General features: G+C 55.9%; 1 protein-coding gene across 5 annotated transcripts; it reads left to right on the plus strand.

Annotated features, from left to right (window-relative positions):
• Positions 1-872: 872 nt before the first annotated feature.
• Positions 873-13679, plus strand: U2AF1 (U2 small nuclear RNA auxiliary factor 1). Of its 5 annotated transcripts, XM_032865261.1 has the most exons (9): positions 2136-2158; positions 4213-4300; positions 7161-7227; positions 8062-8128; positions 11520-11569; positions 11705-11803; positions 12378-12511; positions 12596-12688; positions 13398-13679. In XM_032865261.1, the coding sequence occupies exons 5-9, from the start codon at positions 11540-11542 to the stop codon at positions 13543-13545; spliced, it is 504 nt and encodes a 167-aa protein (XP_032721152.1). In that variant the 5' UTR covers positions 2136-2158; positions 4213-4300; positions 7161-7227; positions 8062-8128; positions 11520-11539; the 3' UTR covers positions 13546-13679. The 5 variants fall into 5 exon arrangements, with proteins under 5 accessions (XP_032721150.1, XP_032721149.1, XP_032721152.1 ...); XM_032865259.1 differs by lacking the exons at positions 2136-2158; positions 8062-8128 and adding an exon at positions 873-1005; XM_032865258.1 differs by lacking the exons at positions 2136-2158; positions 7161-7227 and adding an exon at positions 873-1005.
• The last annotated feature ends 8932 nt before the right edge of the window (positions 13680-22611 follow it).

The following is a 22611-nucleotide window of genomic DNA, read 5'->3' on the forward strand; positions in this document are numbered from 1 at the left end:
GCGAACGGGCCTGCGAACCGGGCTGCGAACGGGCCTGCGAACCGGGCCTGCGAACCGGCCCGCGAACCGGCCCGCGAACGGGCTGCGAACCGGCCCGGGGCTCCTCGCGGCTGCGCCTGCGGTGAAGCGTCCGCCCCCCGCGCCCGAGGTCGACACGCTCGGAGCCGCACGTGCCCAGCGCAGCCCCAGACGTCGAACACCGCGGCCGGGACGACTCGCTCGGGCGGTCCTCGCCGCAGACGCGCCCGGGGCTGCTGCGTCCGTGGGACTCCGAGGCCCCGAGGCCGCCCGGCGGGGGCACAGGCCACGGCCCTCCCCGTAGCCCGCCGGCCGCCGCGGCCCCCACACCGCGGCCCCGGAGCGGGAAAGCGCGGCACGTCGGGCCCCGGGCGGCCTTCCCCGAGCTCCCGGCTGCCTCCGCCACGGCCCCCATGGCCCCGCGCGAGCCGGCGCCGCCCCCCCGCCGCCCCGCCCCCGCCCGGAGCCGGCGCCCGGCGCACCGGAGGGACCCCCAGCCCGAGCCCGCGCGGCGTCCTGGAGGCCGGGGCGGCGGGGGGGCGGGGTCTCCGGCGAGGGGAGGGGCTCGGCGGAACCGCCCACGCGGACAAGCGGGCCCGGGGCCCCGGCTGCTTCTCCGCGACCGCCTCTGCGCGCTCGGCTTCCGGGGGCCCGGGAGGCGCGAGGGGCGCGGGGTCCGGGCCGCGGAGGGCGGTAGCGGCGGCGGAGAGCGCGGGCGCCGGCAGGGGGCGCCGGCGGGGCGGTGCGCGGGCTCCCGGCCGAGGGGGCGGTGCCTCCCGCGCGCGGCAAGCCCCGCCCGCGCGCAGGCAACGCCTCGTCCGATTGGCCAGCGCCGCCACGCCGTCGGGGCGGGGCGAGCGTCGTCGCGTCCGGGTGACGTCTCCCGCGGGCGTCGGGCAGGGTCGGCGGCGTCGGCAGCAGTGGCGGCGGCGGCGGGTGGGAAATGGCGGAGTACTTGGCCTCCATTTTCGGCACCGAGAAAGACAAGTGAGTGAGAGCCGCCGGCCGGGGCTCCGGGCCGGGGAGGCGGGCGGGACGCGCGCGGGCGCGGCGGCGGGGTCGGGCGGCCGCGGGAGGCCCGGGCGGGCGGGAGGGCGGGGGGAGGGGCGCAGCGGCCCTTCCGGCTTCGGGAGCCGCGCGCCGCCGCCTCGTGGGCGCCTGGGCGGGCTTCCGCTCGGGCGGTGCGGCCTCTCCGGCTGGGGGCTGCTCCGCGGCCCGGGGGCCGCCCCCTGTGCCGGCGACCGGGGCCCCCGCCCCCGGCTCCGAACCGTCTCGAGTTTGGGCCGAAGTTGTCAGCGCGGCCCCCGCCTGCTGCCGCCGCGGGCGTCGGTCGGGCGCGCGGCCTCGGGCCCGCCGTGTTCGTCGCCCGGTGACTGGGGGCGCGGGGCGGCTCGGCGAGCCTCCGGCGGTGGAAGCCCCCCGCCGGGCCGGGCCGTGAGGACTTTGGACGCGAACAAGTGCGACGAACTTGGTGCCGGTTCGAGACGGAGCCCGGTTTCACGGGCTCGGAGACGCGATCCAGCGCGGCGGAACACCTGGGCCGACCCCAGCTCCCCTCTGCGGCCACACGTCCTCCCTGCCCGGCTGTTAGATTATGAGCAGAAAATGCAGTTCTGATTTGACTGTCGCTTTGGGACGTTTTAGTTCCGTGACGGAAGTTTAGGCCACGGGGAATGTCTTGTTTAGGAGCATAATTCCTGCTTGGAAAACCGAGAAACTGAGCTCTGGTGTAATTTATTTTTGGGTCCGTAGTTACCACGTTGGGCTCTTCCGGGCCGGTCAAGGCTTACGTTAATGTGAACTCCTAATGATGAGTCCCGGGGTTTGGCACAGATAAGGTTTCAATACCACTTTTTCCAACACGGTGGGGTTTTTAATTATTATTTCTTAAAGATTTTATTTTTAAGTAATCTGTGCATCCAGCTTGGGGCTCGAACTCGCCAACCCTGAGATCAGGAGTGGGGCGCCCGCAGCTCCGGGACTGTGCACCCATCAGACACTTTACATTGTTTCTGTTTTCCAGGATGCAGGCTAACTTGTAACCTTCTCTGTTGTTGGGAAGAGGGTTTATGTTTTTTAGTAGCAAAACCACAAGACACAGTCGTCAGTCCTAGTCACTTCAGAAACATTGTTGTCAACCGTAAGTCTGTCTCTGCTGACTTAAAGAGGAACAAAATCGGAAGGTGATCTCAAGGAACTAGAAGGGAGGGGGTGCTTGTCGCATAAAGGATGATCAAAGTAAAACATACAGAAGCTTGTTAAGTGCTAGGGAAGGCGGTCGCTAGGGGCACCGGGGAACTTAACCTGTAAACTTCATCCTAAATGAATGGGCCGCTCTGCTGGGAAAAGAGCCTTCTCCCAGCTACAGAGATGCAGCGTTAATTTCATTCTTGAGCTGGTAATAGTGCCGTGACTTCTATTCCATGAAGTTTTTTCCTTATTCTTGTAAAAAAGCTGCTCCTGGAGGTGCCTTCACTGTGCTGCCAGCATTTGCAGTGTAGAGGTTTATTCCAGAACCTTTTTTATATTCCTGCTGTAAGAAACCACGGTTCGGCTTGGTAGAGCTCTATCATGAGAGGCATGGCTTTAATTTGGAAACAAGATTATTTAATCTAAGTTACTCATAGTCTCATTTCAGGGCAGCTTGAGGGGTTTTAAATTGCAGGAGACAGTATCAACTCCTAAAAAATGAAGGTGATGATTCCGGCCAACTTCTTTCTTTTTCCCCAAGCCAGAAGTAAAATTTAGGTGTGTGCCAATTAAAAGGATTTAGCTAGTCCTTCATTCGAAGTTACGGACATTCTCTAACATCTCCGTGATGGTGGATCAGACTTTTTATTTTCTGTCTCTTCTTTCATTTCAGTAGTTTACTAAGTGGGTCACTAAAAGTTTATTACTAGGAAAGTTCTGACTAATACCTGAAGCTCTAATTAAGCATTATGAAATGAAAGCCATCTCTGTAAGTACAGGAACAAAGATGGTTTTAATAATACAGAGTGGCTGGGTATTGTTCAGGCGGGGCTGTCGCCCCTTCGAGGGATTCTTAAAATAAGCTCTTCGTGTTCAGGGGACTTTCTAAAGATATAAGTTGTATATTCTACTTAAGTTACGTAAAGAGAGACTTGGTATGATGAGTTTGCAAATCTGTACGGTAATCGTTTTCCTTGCCTGATAATCCTGACTTTCCCGTGTTTATTGCTACCTAGTAATAAATCAGTGGCTAATTGATACTTGTGAACCATCAAATTTTGTTGAAGCCCTTTGATTCTAACTCTGGACCGACTGTCTGAACATAGGGCACTTGCTAAAAAATTGAATCTACGGGGTAACTGTCCCACCTCTGCGAGTCTAACTCTGGGGCCCATCCAGTAAGACTTCATAGTTCATCACGGGTCTGAGCCAGCGGACGCTGCTGTCGCGATGGCTGGATTGCTAGGTTTGATTTCGTCTGGATCATCCAAGTGTTTGAACAGCAGTAAGAGAGGGCTTTGCGACATGGACAGAAGGTGGCCTTATGTAAGAACAGGCTGAGGAGTTCCCCAATAGCCTGTCTTCAGTGTATTGAAACCAGGAGACTGGCTTGCTTCAGACCTGTGTTTGGAAATTTCCTGTTGGTCTGGCGTCATGAACGAGAGAGCATGGACTTTGTTAGATAATGATTGCATTTAGCGAGTCGTTTGTGTGAGGCGCGTGTGCCGTCTCTGATTCTTGGAACAAAGCCAGCTTGGCATTTTCCTCGTTTCACAGATGGCTCCTGGGACCAGGAGAGGTAGGGTGACTTGCCCAAGGCCAGGTAGCTAGTGGGGGAGTCAGGATCTTAACCCTCACTGTGCTGTGTTTGTGCCCGTGAGAGAGAATTTCATCGTAGAACACTAGAGAACGGATATGTTTTTCAATTAAATTTCGTTTTAAACAGGATATTTCATTTAAGAAAGAACAGTATGCAGCAGAATGAGTCGCTGGGAGTCGATACGGATGAGGGGGCCTGGGCTGGAGTTAGAACCTCTTCGTTGGAAGTAGCGTGTTTGTCAGGCACGTTCAAGTGACGGTTTCCGGAACTGCTGCCCCAGAATGCCCTGTGCCCGGGTGTTCGTGGCACCAAGGGAGTTCAGCAGCACGTGCCGTGGTGTTGGCGTGTTTACACGGGTCTGATGTCCGCCCAGCCGAATAATCAGCTCTTCTTTTCCCTTACAGAGTCAACTGTTCATTTTATTTCAAAATCGGAGCATGTCGTCATGGAGACAGATGCTCTCGCTTGCACAATAAACCGACCTTTAGCCAGGTTTGTTTTTCCTTTCTTTTTTCTGTTCTCGTGTAAATTATCAAAACCTCACGTACTTTACAGACGCGGTTAATAATGTCCGTGTAGCACGTTGGGCGTTTTTCTCTCTCTCAGTTTTATTCTCCATTTGTGTTCATGAGTTTGTCCTTCTGTTTCAATGAGAACGAGGCGGCTGAACCACCCCTGGGGGAGGTCTGCGAGACAGGTCCCTCCTCTTTTACAGAGGAATGATTAATGTTTGCGTGTTGGCTGTGACTGGTCCCTGCCGCCCAGCCCCCCCTTCTGCCCCTCCTGTCCCTCTCGCAGACATGGGTCCGGTGGGGCGGCCGCAGCAGCACAGAGCCAGCTTGTGTTCCAGGCGCCGGTAGAGGCCCTGCGGGCTGTCTGCGCTTTGCTATCTCCAGGCCGGTGGCGGAGGCAGAGCCAGTTGTGGGAGATGCTGGGGCCGTTCTGAGCAGAGCCAGCTTGCTCCGTGCTCAGGGCTCCTCCGGTGTCCTGGGAGCGCCTCTGCATTCAGACACCCAGGCAAGGGGATAGCGAGGACATCGTGTCAGAGAAACCTTAAAAATGAAACTGAACGTCAGAAGATGGCATTTACCTTCAGTTAGTTGCAGCCACTCTGTTCGATCAGTTGAGGGGGTTCCCTGTTAGCCTGAGCTTAGGGCCGCTGTGAGTTCAGGTGAGTCAGAAAGTGTGATTTGGGGTAGGTTTTGTTTGGTAATTGAAGAACAGGCAAGGGTTTGCTCCCTACAAGTGATCACTGATGAGTTAGAGGGAGAGAGCACCTGTAGCAGGGACAGAAAGCGTCTGCCCATGTTTATCTGAGCATTTGGAGTTTGAAAACTGCAGTTTCCAGACTGAGGACTCTGAGCTCCTTCCAAGACTACGGCGAGGTCTGAGTGAGCTTCCTCTGAGCCATCCTGTCACGATTGTGTGTAGCGCCCCTCGGAGCTGCCAGACTCGCCTTTGAGCTCACGTTGTCCTGCTCACCTGTTTTAAACCTCTAACAGAATAGATACTGGGGTTTTCCTATAAGGATTTAGGAAAATCAGCCAATTGCTCTAAGAACGAGACATTTGTATATTCTAATTTAAGTCCATAGAAAACCACACAATGTAATGGGTTTTTAGAAAGGGGGGAGATGGCTTCCTTTCCCGCATTAGTCTGCTGATAACGGCACGATTGATATAACAAGAATCTTTCATGACTTACAGATATGTCTCTTTGAATTTCAGAATATCGGAGATCTTGCTTTAAATTTTGTTTATGGCAGTTTCTTTTAAGTCCTTCGATTTTTTGGACTAAATCGCCCCAACTAAGCCGGGGGTCCTAGGTTGGGCAGTAACCAAATGTCTTGAGTGTCCACTGAGTTTTTTGACTTTGGGGGGTTGCTTACAGATGTGGCAGGTGTTGGGCAGGAAAGTTTTCTTCCAGCTTTCCAGAGACATGGCCTGTGTTCTCTCTCAATCCCTCATGACCTCAGAATGTTGGTGGGAAGTGAATTTTAGTACAGTGGGTCAGAAAGAGAGCGAGTCCATCAGTGTTGGGTGGGGTCGGCTGTAATGTGTTTGCCTGAGCATCTCGCTCCGACTGGCTTGGCTGGTCCACTGGTTGCAGGCAATCCTGACCTCCCCTGATTGTAATGGAACGTCGTGGCCCCCTTTGAGCGACGATCCTTTTCCTAAACGGCCACTGCCAGGTGATGTGAGTGAGACCTAAACAAATTTTTTGTTGAATAATTGGCTCCATGCAGCTCTCTCCCAGCGTGGTCACATACACGCTGGCGGTTCCTGTTGAAAACTGAGTCAGATCAGCTTTGGGAAATACCGGAGGCAGAGAGAAGTTGCCCTGGGGCAGTGTTTGATGGCTAGGGGACGAGGCCATGCCCAGCGAGAAGGGTCTGCGTGCGTGCGTGCGTGCGTGTGTGAGGTCTGGCTGTTAGATGTTCCTCCCCTGGGGGTTTCCTCACAGCAGACCTTTGGGGAGTGCCCACACAACGGCTTCCTTTACACGTAGCTAGAAACGGAATGGCTGCTTCTGTAAAACCACTGAACTGCTTTGGACCTGTGTTGAGACTGAACCTTTGTTTCCCTAAATCACGCAGCTCATTCGTTCAGCCTGTAAAACTCAGTGTGGGTTTCTTTTTAAGCTTCTTGCAGTGATGTGGACGTTAAGATTCATGTACTGTATTAGCCTACTAACTTAAACGTGGTTTGTTTTTTCAGACTTGGTTTTAAGAAGAACGGTACAATGTAAGGTTTCAAGTCTGCCTGATCCAGTTTAAAGCACAAGGGCTAAAAGGATTTTTTTCCCTTAAAAGAAGGATCGGAAAAGAACAGATGTTTAAGCTGTTGTATTATGTAAACAGAGGTCCCACCAAGCAAACAGGAGTGTGTCTAGGTGTCCGTGACAGTCAGGACACCCATTTGGTGCGCCTGTTTCCTGGGAGACCAGACAGCTTGATGGACTGCATACAGTTGACTGACGCATTTGGTTTTAAAAAATACAATTTTGTGTGGGGAATATGATTATCACGTGAATTTTTCGACATCGTAGCTTGAAGTATAAGAAAATGTCAGTGTGTTATTATTTATTTTGCACTAAAACACCTGAATAACGTGGGACTACCGAGAATAATGGCTACAGTTTCTTCTTGGTTGCTGGCTGACTTGACCTAAGTCATTGCCCACACTCTGTTTTCATAATATGATGGTTTGGGTGTGCTCTCAGAGGACGAGCGTCTGACTTGTGGGAAACAAGCGAGCGTTGAGCCATTTGCAAACAAGTTGTCTCTTTGCAATTGTCTAATACATGCACAGCAGCCAGTAGAATTCCCCTTTTTATTTTTTTTTCCCCGCAGACCATCTTGATTCAAAACATCTATCGTAATCCCCAAAACAGTGCACAGACGGCTGACGGCTCACACTGTAAGTCCCACAGTTGGAGAAATTTTTTTAAAACAATGGTGTTAAAGAGCCCACTCTTAATTGAGACAAATAATGTTGGCTTCTGAGCTGCTGACGCAGAGCTGTTGCAAACAGGACAAGGTGCTGGAAGGCCTTGGTACCTACAGCAAGAACCTGGTACTTGGCCACGTCCAGGGGGCTGCCGTCGGCAAGGGCGCTGGGAGGCCTCTTCCCTGGGTTGACGTTTGTTAACGAGAGGGAAGGGGTCTGTCCCTGCGACACTTGACAGCCGCCAGCATCACTGGTCTTTCCGGTGCCTGGACGCTTGACCTTAATATGAGGTTCTTTCTGTAAAGCCACAACTATTAGGAATATTTAGGAATCACTAAGGTAAGTTGCCCAATAAGTGTGGGTTTTATTTCACCATTACAATTTTTTCTCTAGGACGTGGAGATCTCATGATATGTAATTATTGTATTTCTCGGCTCCCGTGGTTCTTGTCGTCAGCTGGTGCGGGCACTCCTCGGCTCCTGAAGTTTTCTGTAACACGGAGGACCGTCTTGGTAGTAGTCTGCCAAGGTGCTTGTACCCTTACCTGGGGAACTGGGCAGCGGGGAGTCCTTGCATCCCATGGACAGAAATACAATATCCGCATATCATGGCATCTCCGTGACAGTGCAGGGTTAGGGCGCTCCGAGACAGCCACCCGCTAAGAGAGAACATCTCTGCTTCGAGAGAAAATAACTTGCTCTTTTTTCAGCACTGAGTCTTGACTGAAGTGATCGCCACAGGAAACCGGTGAAGTGTTTCAATTTAATTTTCCGTAATATAAAGTTGTTGCGTTTTGTATTTCAGACCATTGCCCTCTTGAACATTTACCGTAACCCTCAAAACTCTTCCCAGTCTGCTGACGGTTTGCGCTGTAAGTTCATCCAAGTTCCTTCCCTGGTTCCCTGGGCTTGCGCGTCAGAGCTCAGTGTCCGCTCCGCCTGGTCTGCCGCTGTAGTGTCAAGGACGGCCTTCCGCTAGACGTGCCGAGAGCTTTTGTCCACTGACCCCTCGGAAGCCTCTGAGATCGCAGCTCCTGCCCACTTACTTAAGCGATGAGAAGGGACAGGAAGGGATGCCCTCCCTGTCCCACAGCTCAGAGCTGCCGCTCTTGTCCTGGACCGTCACCCTCGGGGAGACTGTGCCTGGAATTAAGTGGGCAGTTACGTTCTTCCCCTCTAAAGAGCAACAGCATTTAAGTTTCCGGTTAAGAAACAAGAGCTTTGGGAATTATTTTTGAGGTTTTATTTCTCATTAGACTTGTCCTTAAAAGTCCATTCTAGCGCTCACGCTTTAAGTGCGAGAGCATCGTTCCAAGAGCGTTTCCCAGATGAGGGTCCTCCGAGTGGCACGGACCCCCCTGAGTTTTCCTCCACGCCAGCCCTGGGCCAGCTCAGTCTGTAATCAGAGCCCTTTGGGCGGCCGTCTGTAGCCACAGGGGTTCGCTTCCCCCCGTGTGGGCGAGAGGAGGCACATGGACCCCAGAAGCAGGGCTGCACGGGGCACTTAGTAGACACGGCCCCCTTCTTCCTGCTTTGGGAAGCAGTAAATTTAAGTTATGAACGTTGTGTTTCCCAAGGGGTAGTTCTTTGAGAACAGGATCTGTGTTCGTATCACTGGAGATTTCAGAAAGTTGAAATTTTAAATTTTATGGCTCTTGAGCCGTGGAATCAGTCTGCTTGTCTGGATAAGCAGAAGTGAGTCCCCGGACTCCTGTTAAGATCACGGGGTCCGAACCAGGCAGCTTCTCGCTCGCCAGTTTGTTCTGAAGCTGCAAAAATTCATGCGAGGTGCTGTCCACAGAGGCCCTGGATAGCCACAGACCTGAGTCCAACGCACCCTTGGCCCGCAGCCCCTCAGCTTATAGGGCGATCTACACGGCTCAGTGTAGTGGTCCCAGCAGCACTGCCCGCTCGGGCCGGCCCCAGATCGGGGGGACCTCCCAGTGGTACACCTGTGAGTGCACGGGTCTGTGGGGGAGGGGCTGGTAAGGTTTTCCTGCCCAGACACTGTCTCTCTCCACGCTGATCCTGACCGATTCTGACCGGGTAGCGGATCATTTGTGTCCCCAAGTTTGATGGTAACAGGATTTACTTGGTAGCCCTTGTTTTAAAATACTTGGTTTTGCTTTGTTTATTTCGTTTTGTTTTTTAAAGAAACAAGATCAGTAGTTGAAGGGAAATGCTTATATATGAACTTATTAAATAATTTTCGTAACCGCCCTGCCCTGGGATAAAACCAATGAGAGGTTGATGATTGAGTAACAACAGTTAATCATTCTTTGCCCTGATGGTTTACCTGGGGACTACGGATGCTTCATTGACAAAACAGTGTTGGATTAGTTTTCCTCGTGTCTCTCCCTGCGGTCCACAGTGCTCTTGTTGTGCGTGTGCTACAGAGTAAAGTTTAGTACCAAATACTCCGATTGCGGGGTCCCAATTCCACAGATGAAATGAAATTCTGACTCTTCAGTTTAGGAAGAAAATCCACTTAAGCTGATGAACCTGTGGCAGACCTTTTGAGTAAATTTTCAACTGGCCAGGTTCATCCAGTCCCCGAATTTACACCTTTTGACACACCCTTCCATCTATGAAGTACGAACCCCCGTTTAAGGATGTGTCTGCGAGAAACAGGGTTTTCCGGTGCCGGTCTGTAGCATCTGCTGAGTCACACAGGTGGCTTTGCAGTGGACCGGGTTCTTAATCGCTCACCTCTGTCCTGCCCGCATCACTTGACTGAAAATCTTTAAGCTGAGTATAGAGGATAAAATAGGCCCACTGTGGAGCATTTTCAGATGGAACTTTCCAGAAGTTACTGAGATGCAGGAATACCGTTCTCCAGCGAGAGAATAGAAGTAATCACGAGTACAGCAGTGTCCAAACCACCACCAGAGCCTGATTCTCAACACAGCTAGCACTGTGAGCGTGTAAATGCCTTTTCTCCTCATTTTGTTCTGGTGTGAGCAGGAAATGTAAACACTAAAATGTGCCTCTTCTCCCGACCAGCTGTTCCGTTTGCTGAGGGCTAGATGGCTACAGGGAAGGAGGTTCTGTTGACGATAGCATGTCCATGGGACCGGGCCGTCAGGAGGAGGAGTTGTTGCCTAGCGCAACCGAGAGGTTTTCATTCTAAAGGAAGCTGGATTCCTGGAAAGTCAAAAATAACTACAATGCAGGAATCCCCCCTCCCATGCATTAGAAAGTAATTCTAGACCCTTCTCAGAATCCAAAAGTTAAAAGCTCTTGTCCTTGAAGAGAAGGTTTTTCCAGAGAGCTAGGAGACCGCTCCAGGGCGGCTCAGTGGCTAGGTGCGAGCGCCGCAGCTCTGCTCCCTCAGCGGCATGCGCCAGGTGAGGCCAGGGGTGTGGTCACGGAAGGGGACAGTTGAACATTGAGCTGGCCCAGTCTCAAAGCCACTCAGCCTTCGTAGGCTCCCGGAGCTGGCTGTGTGGAACACTGGTTTATCGACCTGCCAGCTTTGTGATTTCTCACATTTAGGTCAAGAGAATTCTAGAATTTGAACGGTAACACTCGGTAGAGAGAATGATAACAAGGACAGAATGTAGATTTGGAAAAGTGTCCACACAGCAGAAAGGATTTCACTTAGTGCATGCGCATTACGGAGAATAAACTTGATGGAAATAGTTCTGGAGTATGAGATAATGCTTCCTTCGACAAAGCACTGTAACTTTCCCTTTATGCAGAGGCATTTAAAGTACCGTAACTGAACTTGGTCATTGTCCTACTGAGTCTTTATTTATGGTCATTTGGGTTTTAATCGCATCAGAAAGAATTTTATAATAGCATCGTGTGGCTGTTCATCTGTAAAAGAAATCAGTCAGGAACATCAGCTCTTAATCACTTACCCTGATTGCACCTTTGATTTTAGCCTAAGAAAGGGGAAAAAACATCCATGTGATTCCTTGGCCTCTATCTTAAATTGTAAAAAGGAGAATTGTCATTTAAAAAAATAAGTTCTCGAGGGTAAACTTGACCCTTACACTTTGTGAAAACATGGCCCTTGGATGCGGATTAAAACTTGCTGTGATTGAACGGCCAGCAGTGAGACTGTCAGGAGGGGCGTCTAAAAAGCTCCCCGCACGCGCAGGTTCCGGGTGTCACGCGGGACCGCCAGATCTCGGTAGAACGCAGCTCCGTTGTGTTTCCTCTCTAGATAATCGAATGTGTGTGACTAGCAGGCTGAGTTAAACGCAGCGTGGCGGCGGGCGGGCTCCCGTCTAACCAGCAAGGTTTCTGTGTTCGCAGGCGCCGTGAGCGACGTGGAGATGCAGGAGCACTACGACGAGTTTTTCGAGGTGAGACGCACCGTTTGAAAGTGACCGGCCCGCTCGCCCCGTGTCCCGGGGGGCTTACGTTTCCTTGTTACGTGACGTTCGGTTCCCCCTTCATCTTGAGTGTACCGCGAGCCTTAAAGCCCTGTCCCCCCGCAGGAGGTTTTCACAGAGATGGAGGAGAAGTACGGGGAAGTGGAGGAGATGAACGTCTGCGACAACCTGGGAGACCACCTGGTCGGGAACGTGTACGTCAAGGTGAGAACAGTGTGGCGCGTCCGGGGACTTCTGGCTCCTGACCCGTGCAGACTGGGGGGTGAAGACCACTTGCCCTTGGGTTTCAGCTGTGCACTTGGAAGTCGGGGCCGCTCCCTGCTGGTCGATTCCAAGGCGCTCGGGGGTTAGCTGGTGGAGCGCAGGTGTGGCGGCCGCCTGTGGGCACGGGAGGGGCGCACGGGCCTCCGCGGTCGCCGGGGGCTCTTCCGTCCGGGTCTCCGTGGCCGTTCCTGACGGGCTGTGTAGACGCAGGAGAAGCTGGGGAATGTGTGTGGTTTCTTTTCCCCGTTTTTTAAAACCCGCGGCCTGCGCACGTCCTTGCATTTGCTCTTTTAACGCACCGAAGCGGGAAGCCAAGGCCGTGGGCAGCGGGCGTGACCTGGCGCCGCCGCAGAGTTAGGCGATGGGATGGCAAGTGGAGGGTGCGCTGCTTGTAACCTGCTCCGGCCTCCTTCCGCCTCACTTTACCCCTGTGGGCACGCGGTGCGCGTTCGTGCCGGGGCTGGGGGGCGGCTGGGAAGGCGCGGCCGCAGGCAGCTCTGCCTCGTCTCCGCAGTTTCGCCGTGAGGAGGACGCGGAAAAGGCCGTGATCGACCTGAACAACCGCTGGTTTAACGGACAGCCGATCCACGCGGAGCTCTCCCCGGTGACCGACTTCCGAGAGGCGTGCTGCCGCCAGTACGAGATGGGGTAGGTGGCGGGGCGCGGCCCGCGGGGCGGGGTCCGGGGGGTGCGGGGAGCGGCGCGCGGCATGTGGGCTCTGCTTCCCCGCAGGGAGTGCACGCGCGGCGGCTTCTGCAACTTCATGCACCTGAAGCCCATTTCCAGAGAGCTGCGGCGGGAGCTGTACGGGCGCCGGCGCAAGAAGTGAGTACCTGCTGTGGCCTGCCACCCCTGTCCCCGCGCCCAGCGTGCGAGTCCCCCTGGGGACAGCAGGACATGCTCTGCGGAGAGCAGCGCACGCACACGTGGTCCCGCGAGCCCTTGGTGCCTGCGTGACGGGAGCGGGCTTCAGTCCCTCGGCAGAACCGGGCGCTCCTTTGGGGGCTCCTGGTTTGTGTCGGTTTGCTTTGGGGGGACGCGGGCACAAGCGGGCAGTCGGTGTGTCTGAGCCGGGGTGTCCGGGGAGGGTCCCTCGTCCTGTGCAGCTCGCGCTCTGGCCCTGGGGTTCTCGCCGCTCTCTGCTCACACGCGCACCGGGAGACGCACGCGCTGCCGGTGATTGTCCCGTTGTCAGCAAAGCACAGGAGGGGAGCCCTGCCCTCCACGCCCCAGAACCCGCCCCGGCGGGGGAGTGTGTGTGCGCGCATGTGTGCGTGTGTGTGTCTCGGGCACGGTGGCAGTTCAGTCCCCAAGCTTTGGCGCCGGCGCCCCGGAAGCGCGGGCCGTGGGAGGTGACCTGACCCCCGATCCTGCTGGGCCCCTCTTTTTCCCCGACACGGGCCGTGGCTGCGCGGTTTCCCCTTGTTCACGCGTCCCCTCGGCGGGAGACGCATCCAGAAGCCTTCATCGCTGTGGGGTTCCGCGTGGGCTTTGCTATGGATGCCACAGTCCCGTTTCTTTTCCTTGGTTGCAGGCATAGATCGAGGTCCCGGTCTCGGGAGCGTCGCTCTCGGTCTAGAGACCGTGGTCGCGGCGGTGGCGGTGGTGGCGGCGGCGGCGGCGGCGGACGGGAGCGTGACAGGAGGCGGTCGAGAGACCGCGAGAGATCTGGGCGATTCTGAGCCGTTTGTACCGTCTGTCTGCCGGACAGTGCCGTAGTTGATTGACCAGACCAGTTCGTAACGGGGATTTTTTTTAAAAAACAACAAAAACAAACAAAGATGGGTTTCTGAATAAAATTTGTAGTGATACAGTGCCTCGGTGTCACTTACTGCTCGCGGAAAGTCTCTGCCTCTCCTCTCCCGGCAGCCTCGCACATGGTCAGCGCTGCCACCGGAGCCTGGTCCCCATCCTGACCTACTGTGCAGGGCGCCGTGGTTCCAAGCGTGGAAGACCTCCGCCACCATTAAGGGACAGTTCCCCTGGGGCATGGTCAGGCCTGTTGCCCGTTACCACCTCCATGGTAACCAGCAGTCCGGCCTTTCTCCTCCGAGGCTCGCAGGGAGCCCAGCGTGGGGGTGGGGGCCCCGCACGCTCACAGGAGGGCTGTCCGGCCGGACGCCGTGGCCCACTTCTCTCACCCGGGCCTCTCCTCATCTGCTTGCCGGGCCTCCGTGCAGCCAGGAAGCGGGGGCGCTGCCTGAAACCCGGCGGTGCCCGGAGCGGCATCAGAGCCCCGGCCCCGGCCCTGCACAGGGGCGGGCTGCAGCCACGTCGCCATCCCGGAACCATCTTCGCCGTGAGAACGGCGGTGCGTGCACCACGGTGTGACCTTGACTGCTGTCTTTGGGTCTGGGCCCTTGCACGTCGCAGCCAGGGGCGCTTCCTCAGAGGAGGTCACGTCCGTGGCGCACCACGGCATGGTTCTAGGGACCACCCTGGGTGCCCACGTGCAGGCCTGGCCCACCCCGGCCCCGGGGACCCTGCCCGTCCCCACCTGCTGCTCGGCCTTGGGGGCTGCCAGCCTGCTCAGGGAGCCTGCGGTCAGCTGCGCTCTGTGTGGCCCTAGTGACGGTGCATGGGAGGTGGGGTGGGGGGCAAATTTTGCTCACTCCACCAGGATTGGGGTTTTTTTGTTTTTTTGTTTTTTCATGAATGTCCATCTTTATAGAAGGAAACATTTTGGTTTTTAATTTGTCGAGAGCACGAGCCAGGGGTGGGCAGAGGGAGAAGCAGGCTCCCCGCCGCAGGGGTCCCAGGACCCCGGGATCATGACTGGAGCCGAAGGCAGACACTTAACATGGAGGCTGCGGGGAGGCCTCAGCTGCTTTACGTTCGCGCCCCTGCCCTGCAGACTTGGCCCCACAGTCTGAGAAGAGGCCCTGCCCTGCGCGACTGCCACAGGGCCTCATGTCCCACATTTCCCTGGACAGGGTTGGCAGCCGCAGGCCTGGCCAGCCCCGTCTGGACGCGCGTGCCAGCAAGGGGAGCGAACGGGGACGAACGCCCCGTTGGCCCTTGGAACCTTCAGCTGGCGTCGCGCGCCGAGACGCGCGAGGGCTCGACCCTCGAGGAGCTGGTGCCCGCACGGAGGCGGCACCCAGGGGACTTGCTCCGAGAAGTGCTCCGTTCAGACGAGCAATTCGGGAGGAGAGCCCGGTCCGTGCAGGGCCGCGTGGCGGAGACTCCAAGGGCTGGAAAGTGGGAAACAGACGGGGTCATGGGGTGCAGTCCCGGTCTTTGCCAGTCACAGGGATTCGGAAGCAGCCCAAGCACAGCCGCAGGAAGGGACCTGGTAGGATCGGGCGCCATCCCGGTCGATGCACACAGCCTTCCGAGGCTCGAGGAAACCGCTTTGGTTGGCGACCACGCTGTCCTGGGGCAGCAGCCGGACCATGCAGCTGGCGAGCACCGCAGCAACGGCAGGAAAGGCCAGTGGGCTGTAGCATCGCACCGCCTGCCTCTCCCGGTCCGCTAGGGTTTGCACCCGCCCCACGTGGGTTTTCACGCCAGGCCAGGAGCCAGGTAGCTGCTTCTCGGGGCCTCGTGTTGCCTCGTGCAGCCGGGACCTGGGAGGGACTCCTCTTCCTCCAAAACACCTGGTGTCTCATGCCCCATTGACCCAATTCGGTGCAACTTTTCTGGTAAGAATGAACAGCTTCTAGGGGCGCCTGGGTGGCTCAGTGGGTTAAGCCTCTGCCTTCGGCTCAGGACATGATCCCAGGGTCCTGGGATTGAGCCCCGCATCGGGCTCTCTGCTCAGCGGGGAGCCTGCTTCCCTCCTCTCTCTCTGCCTGCTGCTCTGCCTACTTGTGATCTCTGTCTGTCAAATAAATAAATAAAATCTTAAAAAAAAAAAAAAAAAAAAGAACAGCTTCCAGGCTCTATGAAATGAGGATGAAAACAAACAAAGCCTCACAAAAACGGGACAGACACACCCCCAGCAAGGGAGTCTCGGTTCTGAATACGACACGAAGCCCTAAAATAAACCGTTGGCAGACGGCACCCCGCAGCCCTTGCAAAGGGACACCGCAGGGCGCCTGGCAGACGCGGGGCCCTGGGGCCGCGGGGTAAAGCCCACACTGATGGTGTTTGAGGGGCTGCCTGATGCATTCAGCACAGGAAACAAGTAGGAAGAGCTGAGGGAAGAGCGGGGCCGCCAGCCCCAGATGGGCCCTCCCTGCCACCGAGCTCTCCTCCTGGAGGGGACAGAGGCCCCGTAAGCTTCGTGAAACGTGGCCGTTTTCCCGGTGTTTCAGTTCTACCGAAGCGTAATGTTTATGCATAACCTGGCTTGCTTGTGCGAGGCTTCTGCACGGCCCCTGTGTGTTTTGGACATACCTGCCTTGAGATCTGCAGCCCCAGGTCTCCCCGCAGCCAGCAAGGAGCAGAGCAGTACCGCTCGTCCCGTGGAAATGCAGTACCCTCGGTGTCGCTCAGGGTCCCTCCCAGCCTGCTGGGGAGAGGCTGGCGGGGCCCAGAGTGGGCTGGGGAAGGGGCCCAACCCCCCATTCCGGCTGCTGTCCATCAGCCGCTGCCCCTCGGGGCTCCTGGCTCCACAGAGCGAGGCTCCGTCCCGACAAGGTGTTGAACAAGCAAGACCACAGAGCATCCGCAGCGGGGCCTTGCCTCCCCCCAGCCCGTCTCCCATGGCGCCCAGACCCGGGAGTCCCCACAGCAGCCGTGCAGGAGATGGAGTGAGGTCAAGGCCGTGGTCGGACAGCGCTCCTCCCACGCCCGTGGCTGGGTCGCCTTCCCTCTTCCACGTTCAAGGCCTCCCGCTCCACCACATCTCAGGTGATGGAAGCTTGCCCACCAGGTGGCTGCCTTCCCATGCTCTGGGAGCAGGAGGACAGGCCCGAAAACAGAACCAGGCCAAGTGCACACGGCCCTCAGGAGAGGTCCCTGGCCCGGGATCCATCAGCCCTGTGCCCGTCCCGGCAGGGGCTCCTGACAGGCCGGATGACTCCTAGATGTGTGCAGTGTGGCCCTTGGGGACCCCTTGGGGCTTCCTGTTAGAGCAGGCACAAGAGCTCTCGCCCCAACGTGGGACCCCATCTCGGGGGTGGCTGCGTTCTTCTCCTCAGAAGACGCGGGGCACGAACTTGGCCCACTCATGGCAGCCTCCTTGGGGGGAGCACATGGGCACGAACATCTCCATCCGCACCGGGAGGGCAGATAGACTCGGGCACCTGCTGCAAATCCCAGGCCTTTTTTTTTTTAAACAAGTCGAATCACATGAAATAGCTATTGTTTGTAGGTCAAGTAAGATCAAACAACAACTTTACCTGGTTCAGGCTGACAAATCCCAGGGCTGGGCAGACTGCCCTTGCCTCGGGGGTGAAGGAGCAGAGACCAGGAGCCTGAATTCTGGGTCCAAATCCCGGCTCTGCTTCCTCTGCTCGCCACTGGCTGCAGACGCTGGGCAAGTCCCTGGACCTCTCCGTTTTTCTCATTTTTCTCCTCAGTCTGGTGAAGATGATGTGGTGTGAGGGCTGTGATGATAAGAATCCGTTGCTAATTTAGGGAAAGTTCCTGAACAGTGAGTGCCCAGCACGCACGTAGCGAGTGCTCGGTAACCGTTAGTTATAGAAGCAAGACGGTCAGTAACAGAAGGTGGAACGCGGGTGAGTGCCCAGGAGGACAGGAGAGGGATCCCTAGGAAGCCCTTTTACCCACGAGGCCCCTTTTACAAGGTGTAGAGCTCACAAGTAGTGTAAAAAGTTGAGACTATAAAACTCACACGCTGATTGTGACAAAACACCGCGGAAAGAAGTAAGAGAGGCCTAAAAAGAGAGGCATCCCATGTTCATGGACCAGAAGACTCACTCCCCACAGCCGAAGGCCTACCATGGTTGGGAGTACTTTTAATCAAGAAAGTGCAGGACTTGTGCACTGAAAATTACAAAACATTGCTGAAAGGAATTGAAGAAGACCCAAACAAACGGAAAGCCGGCCGTGTGCACGGACTGGAGTATTTCCCTTTGCTAAGACGGCAGTACCTGCCCCCACCGTGGTAGTCTGCAGATCCCACATAATCCCTACCACGTCCGAAGGGCCTTTCTGCAGAAAAAGAGAAGCTGACCCTGAGGTTCATGTGGTATTTTAAAGGCCCCAAATAGCCGAGAAATTCTCAACAAAGCAGGACGACTCGCAGTTTCTGATCTCCAGACCTACTGCAAGTCACGGCAATGAACCTGGTGTGGGCCTGGCATAAGGGCAGACACAGGAGCCAGCAGGACAGAACTGAGGGTCCAGAAAGAGCCGTACCCCCTGGTCAGCTGGGAAGTAACGGTCTCTCCAACAAACGTGGTAGGACTGCTGCTTATCTACATTCACAGGAAAGAGGTTGGACTCTTACCTCACACCATAAAAAAAAAATTAATTCAAAATGGGTCAGAAACCTAAACATAAGAATTAAAGCCATGGGGGGGCGCCTGGGTGGCTCAGTCAGTTGGGTGTCTGCCTTCGGCTCAGGTCATGATCTCAGGATCCTGGGATCGAGCCCCACATTGGGCTCCCTGCACGGTGGGGAGCCTGCTTCCCCTCCCTGGCTCCCCCTGCTTGTGTGCGTTCTTTCTCTCTTTTTTTAAAAGATTTTATTTATTCATTTGACAGAGAGGGAAAGACCACAAGTAGGCAGAGCGGCAGGCAGAGGGTGAGGCCCGGGCGATGGCTCGGTGCTGCCTAAGAAAAGACAGGAGATCTGGGTCCCCGCCCGCCCCCCACCGTGTGTGCGAGCCAGGGGAGGAGCCCTCGCCATGCCCCCGCCTCCTCTTGGAGCTCCAGCCTCCAAGACAGGAGAACTTAACGTGTGTCATTTAAGCCCGGGTCCCCTCTCGGTTAAGAATCTTATTCCGACTCTGGATGAAACGGTAGGGAAGACTTCAAGTGACCTCTACCACCAGTGTGGGCCTGGAACTTGCGACCCAGAGATCAAGAGTGACACGCTGAGCCAGCCATGCGTCCCTATATGGGAGACGCTAGTCAAGACTCTTGGCAGTGGGCCTGTGACCGTAGGGAGAGAGTTTGGGCTCAGCCCAACAAGAGGACAGCTGGGGCGGACCACCAGGGAGCAGGGGGCACGAGGGCGGGGCAGATTCGTGCTAAAGGCCGGGAGGGGGGCCAGGGGCTTCTCCATGCGGTGGGGGGTCAGGGGGCGTGAGGCACGAGATCAGGTATGATGGCGATTGAATGTGGGGCTTCCTCTCTAAACTCACTTAGCAGGGGGCACCTGGGTGGCTCAGAGGGTTAAGCCTCTGCCTCCGGCTCAGGTCATGATCTCAGGGTCCTGGGATGGAGCCCCGCATCGGGCTCTCTGCTCAGCAGGGAGCCTGCTTCCCCCTCTCTTTCTCTCTGCCTGCCTCTCTGCCTACTTGTGATCTCTCTCACTCTGTGTCAAATAAATAAATAAAATGCTAAACAAACAAACAAAAAAAAAACCAAAAAAAACCCTAAACCTGGTGAGGCAGACCCAAGCCGGGGCGGACTGGGGTGGGCGAGGCAGGTGGGGAAGTGGAGAAGAGGTCAGAGGACCATGGCCAAAGGTTGGTCACCCGAATGGCCTCATTTTTGCTTTGTCACCTCATTAACTAATGACCTACAAACACGGTTACATTCTTAGGTGTAGGGGTTGGGACCTCCATACAGGAGTTCAGGCCCATTGGAGAAACGTCCCTGTCCCAGGACGGGGGCCGGGCATCCACATGGGCCTGAAATACCTTGTGTGACAGAAAACGGAGCGTTGGGGCGCCTGGGTGGCTTCTGGCTCAGGTCATGATCCCAGGGTTCTGGGATCGAGTCCCATATCCAGCTTCTTGCTCAGCAGGGAGTCTGCTTCTCCCTCTCCCTCTGCCCTTCCCCCCTTCCCACCCCCAACCCCACTGCTCCTGCCATCTCTCTCTGTTAAATAAATACATGAAATCTTTAAAAAAAATAACGGACCTGAGCGCACACGGGTGTCGATCAGTGCGTAGGTGTGGGAGTGGGCGAGGCCCCCCTGCTGTGTCCGAATGCCAAGTAACAAAGGCAGAAGGGGCCAGGACCTAGAACACCCCCCTTGGCCACCACTGTCACTGAAACCAATTCAGGCAGATGCTCCAAGGAAGCTTCCCCCAGAGGAGGCCGAGCTTGAGACGGTCACCGGGTATTTCCGAAGCATCTCTCCAAAGAGTCTTACTAGTTATGAAGCGTAAGACCCGCACCTTCACAGAGGAGAATCCCAGTGGCCAGAGAGGGGCCACGCAGACGCCGCTCTGTCCTCCGTCCCCCTCCCCGTGCCTTCCCCCAGGAGGCCATCCCCGCGCCAGTCACGAGAAGACATCAGACACATCGGGGACCTCCTACAAGACGTCTGTCCTGTACACGTCACCAACGCCTGTGGTTTCACGTAAGAGCACCCACAGGAGCTCAGACGTCCTGGACTCGCTCACGGTGCCCGGTGCCATGGGGACTGTCAGCAGAGGGACCGTTGGTTTGACCCCGGGTCTGTACCACTGGTGACTTCATCTCCGGTTTGGGTGTCTTTTAAAGACTAAATTTCTTTCAAGCAGTTGTAGCTTAACTTCTTGACTTTGACACTGGCTGGTGCTCATGGAAAACAATTCTGTTTTTCAGAAATAGACGCTGAAGTAGAGGGAAAGGGAAACCAGGTCTGCGGCTTACTGTGACCCATTCAGAAGAGCCAGCCGGTTCGCGGACGGACAGACTGCGCGCTTGCGTTCTCACTACAGAGACACGCAGAGACCCAGCGTGGAGAAGACGCAGTGAGAATGTGACCTTTGGAGGCGCCCGGCCGGCTGGGTTGGTGCAGCACACGACAGTTCATCACGGAGTCACGAGCTCGGGCCCCACGACAGTTGCAGAGATGACTCAAAAATACGATCTTTAAAAAATTGAACATTTGGAAAATGGGTAAAGGGCATCTGGAAATTCTCACTGTTCCTGCCACTTTTCTGACAGTCTGAAATTCTGTCAACATTTTAAAGCTTTTTTTGGTACTTGGGCGCCATAGCAAATCACTACAAACGCAGATAGCTTAAAACGACGCAAATTTCTTGTCTCCTGCTTTGGGAGGCTAGAAGTCCGAAAGGTCAGCAGGGCCTGCCCCCCTAGGCTTCAGGGGAGGGTCCCTCCTGCCACGCCCAGCTAGGGTGGGGAGGCAGTGGGGTGCAGCCCAAGTCCCTCCTCCTGTGCCAGCTTGACTTCCATCTGTGCCTCAGTGCTCCCAACTTCTGTCTTCTTAGAAGGACGCTGGTCATATTGGATTTAGGCTCCCCCCTTCCAGTACGACCTCCTCCTCTTTTTTTTTTTTTTTAAGATTTTATTTATTTGACAGACACATCACAAGCAGGCAGAGAGGCAGGCAGGCTCCCTGCTGAGCAGAGAGCCCTAGGTGGCGCTCGATCCCAGAGCCCTGGGATCATGACCTGAGCCGAAGGCAGAGGTTTAACCCACTGAGCCACCCAGGCGCCCGACCTCCTCTTCTGTTGATTAGGTAGTCAAAGACCGTATTTCCAAATAAGGTCATATTTATAGATTCCAGGGGTTTGTAAAAGTTTACAATTTGGCGATCTGGGTGAGTCTGGGAATTCTTATCCTTTTCTTGACACTTTAGTGACAGTCAGAAATGATGCCAGAATAAACGAATTCAGAACATAATTTAAAACTCCCTGGTTTGGGGACACCTGGGTGGCTCAGTGGGTTAAAGCGTCTGCCTCCGGCTCAGGTCATGATCCCAGGGTCCTAGGATCGAGCCCCACCTCGGGCTCCCTGCTCAGCAGGAAGCCTGCTTCTCCCTCTTCCCAGGCTCCTGTGTGTGCTGTCAAATGACTAAATCAAATCTTCTAAATAAATAAATAAACACTCCCTAGTTTGAAACTGTCCAAGGGCCCCAGAGCGGGGCGGCTGAAGGCTGGACCCTGTCCTCTTGGCCTGCCGCCCCCTCCCCCACTCCTGTCCCTTGCTCGGCCCCACGGACACACTGACTTTTCCTGGGTTCTTCCAGCCCCCGAGCTTGTTCCTGCCCCAGGCATTAGCGTCCCCGCTGTTTTCAGCCCAGAACATTCCTCCTTGAGAACAAGACTGGCTCCTCCGGTCACCTGTCACCTGTCCAGGGCAACTTCCAGAGCGCCTGACCTCAGACCCACTCCCATTCACGTCTTCCTCGTTCTTCACTTTAATTTTCATTAGTGGAAATTTTGTTATAAAATGAGACCTTGTTGCAGCCCCTCTCCTGGAATAGAACACCCCAGGGGCAGAGGCCCTGTTTGAGTTTCCGTGTGTTTCCAGAGCCTGGGACAGAAGCCCGACCTGGGCTGAACCAAGGATGCTTCCGCCTCTGTCCACACCTGGTGGCCCTGTGCCTGTCAGTCCCACAGGAGCCCGTCAGCCCCAGAACCCCATGAGGCCGGCTCCTTAGAAGTCAAGAGCACACAGGTTTGAAATCCTGTTGGGGGTGGCCTTCCCGGTGGCCCCATGGCGCCCTCGGGGCGGCAGCCAGCGTTGATGAGGAGCACCTGGGTGACACGTGTTTCTGAGCGGCGTTTGTGACTTCAGGCCAAGCTTCCGGCGAGCTCCGGTTCCTTCCCGGTGCCCAGACCGGGCGGACAGGCTCCGAGGGCAAGCTCTGGGGCCGCGGGGCACCTGCACCACGGGGGGCAGAAATCAGTCCCGGGGACCCCGCGGCGGGGAAGCCAGAGCCCGGGAGCCGCGTGCCCGCTGGGCGACCCCTGACCGAGGCCGCGGGG

Source organism: Lontra canadensis, unplaced genomic scaffold, assembly GCF_010015895.1.
Source record: "Lontra canadensis isolate GAN:19392208 unplaced genomic scaffold, GSC_riverotter_1.0 scaffold29, whole genome shotgun sequence".
In the NCBI taxonomy this organism is placed as follows: domain Eukaryota; kingdom Metazoa; phylum Chordata; class Mammalia; order Carnivora; family Mustelidae; genus Lontra; species Lontra canadensis.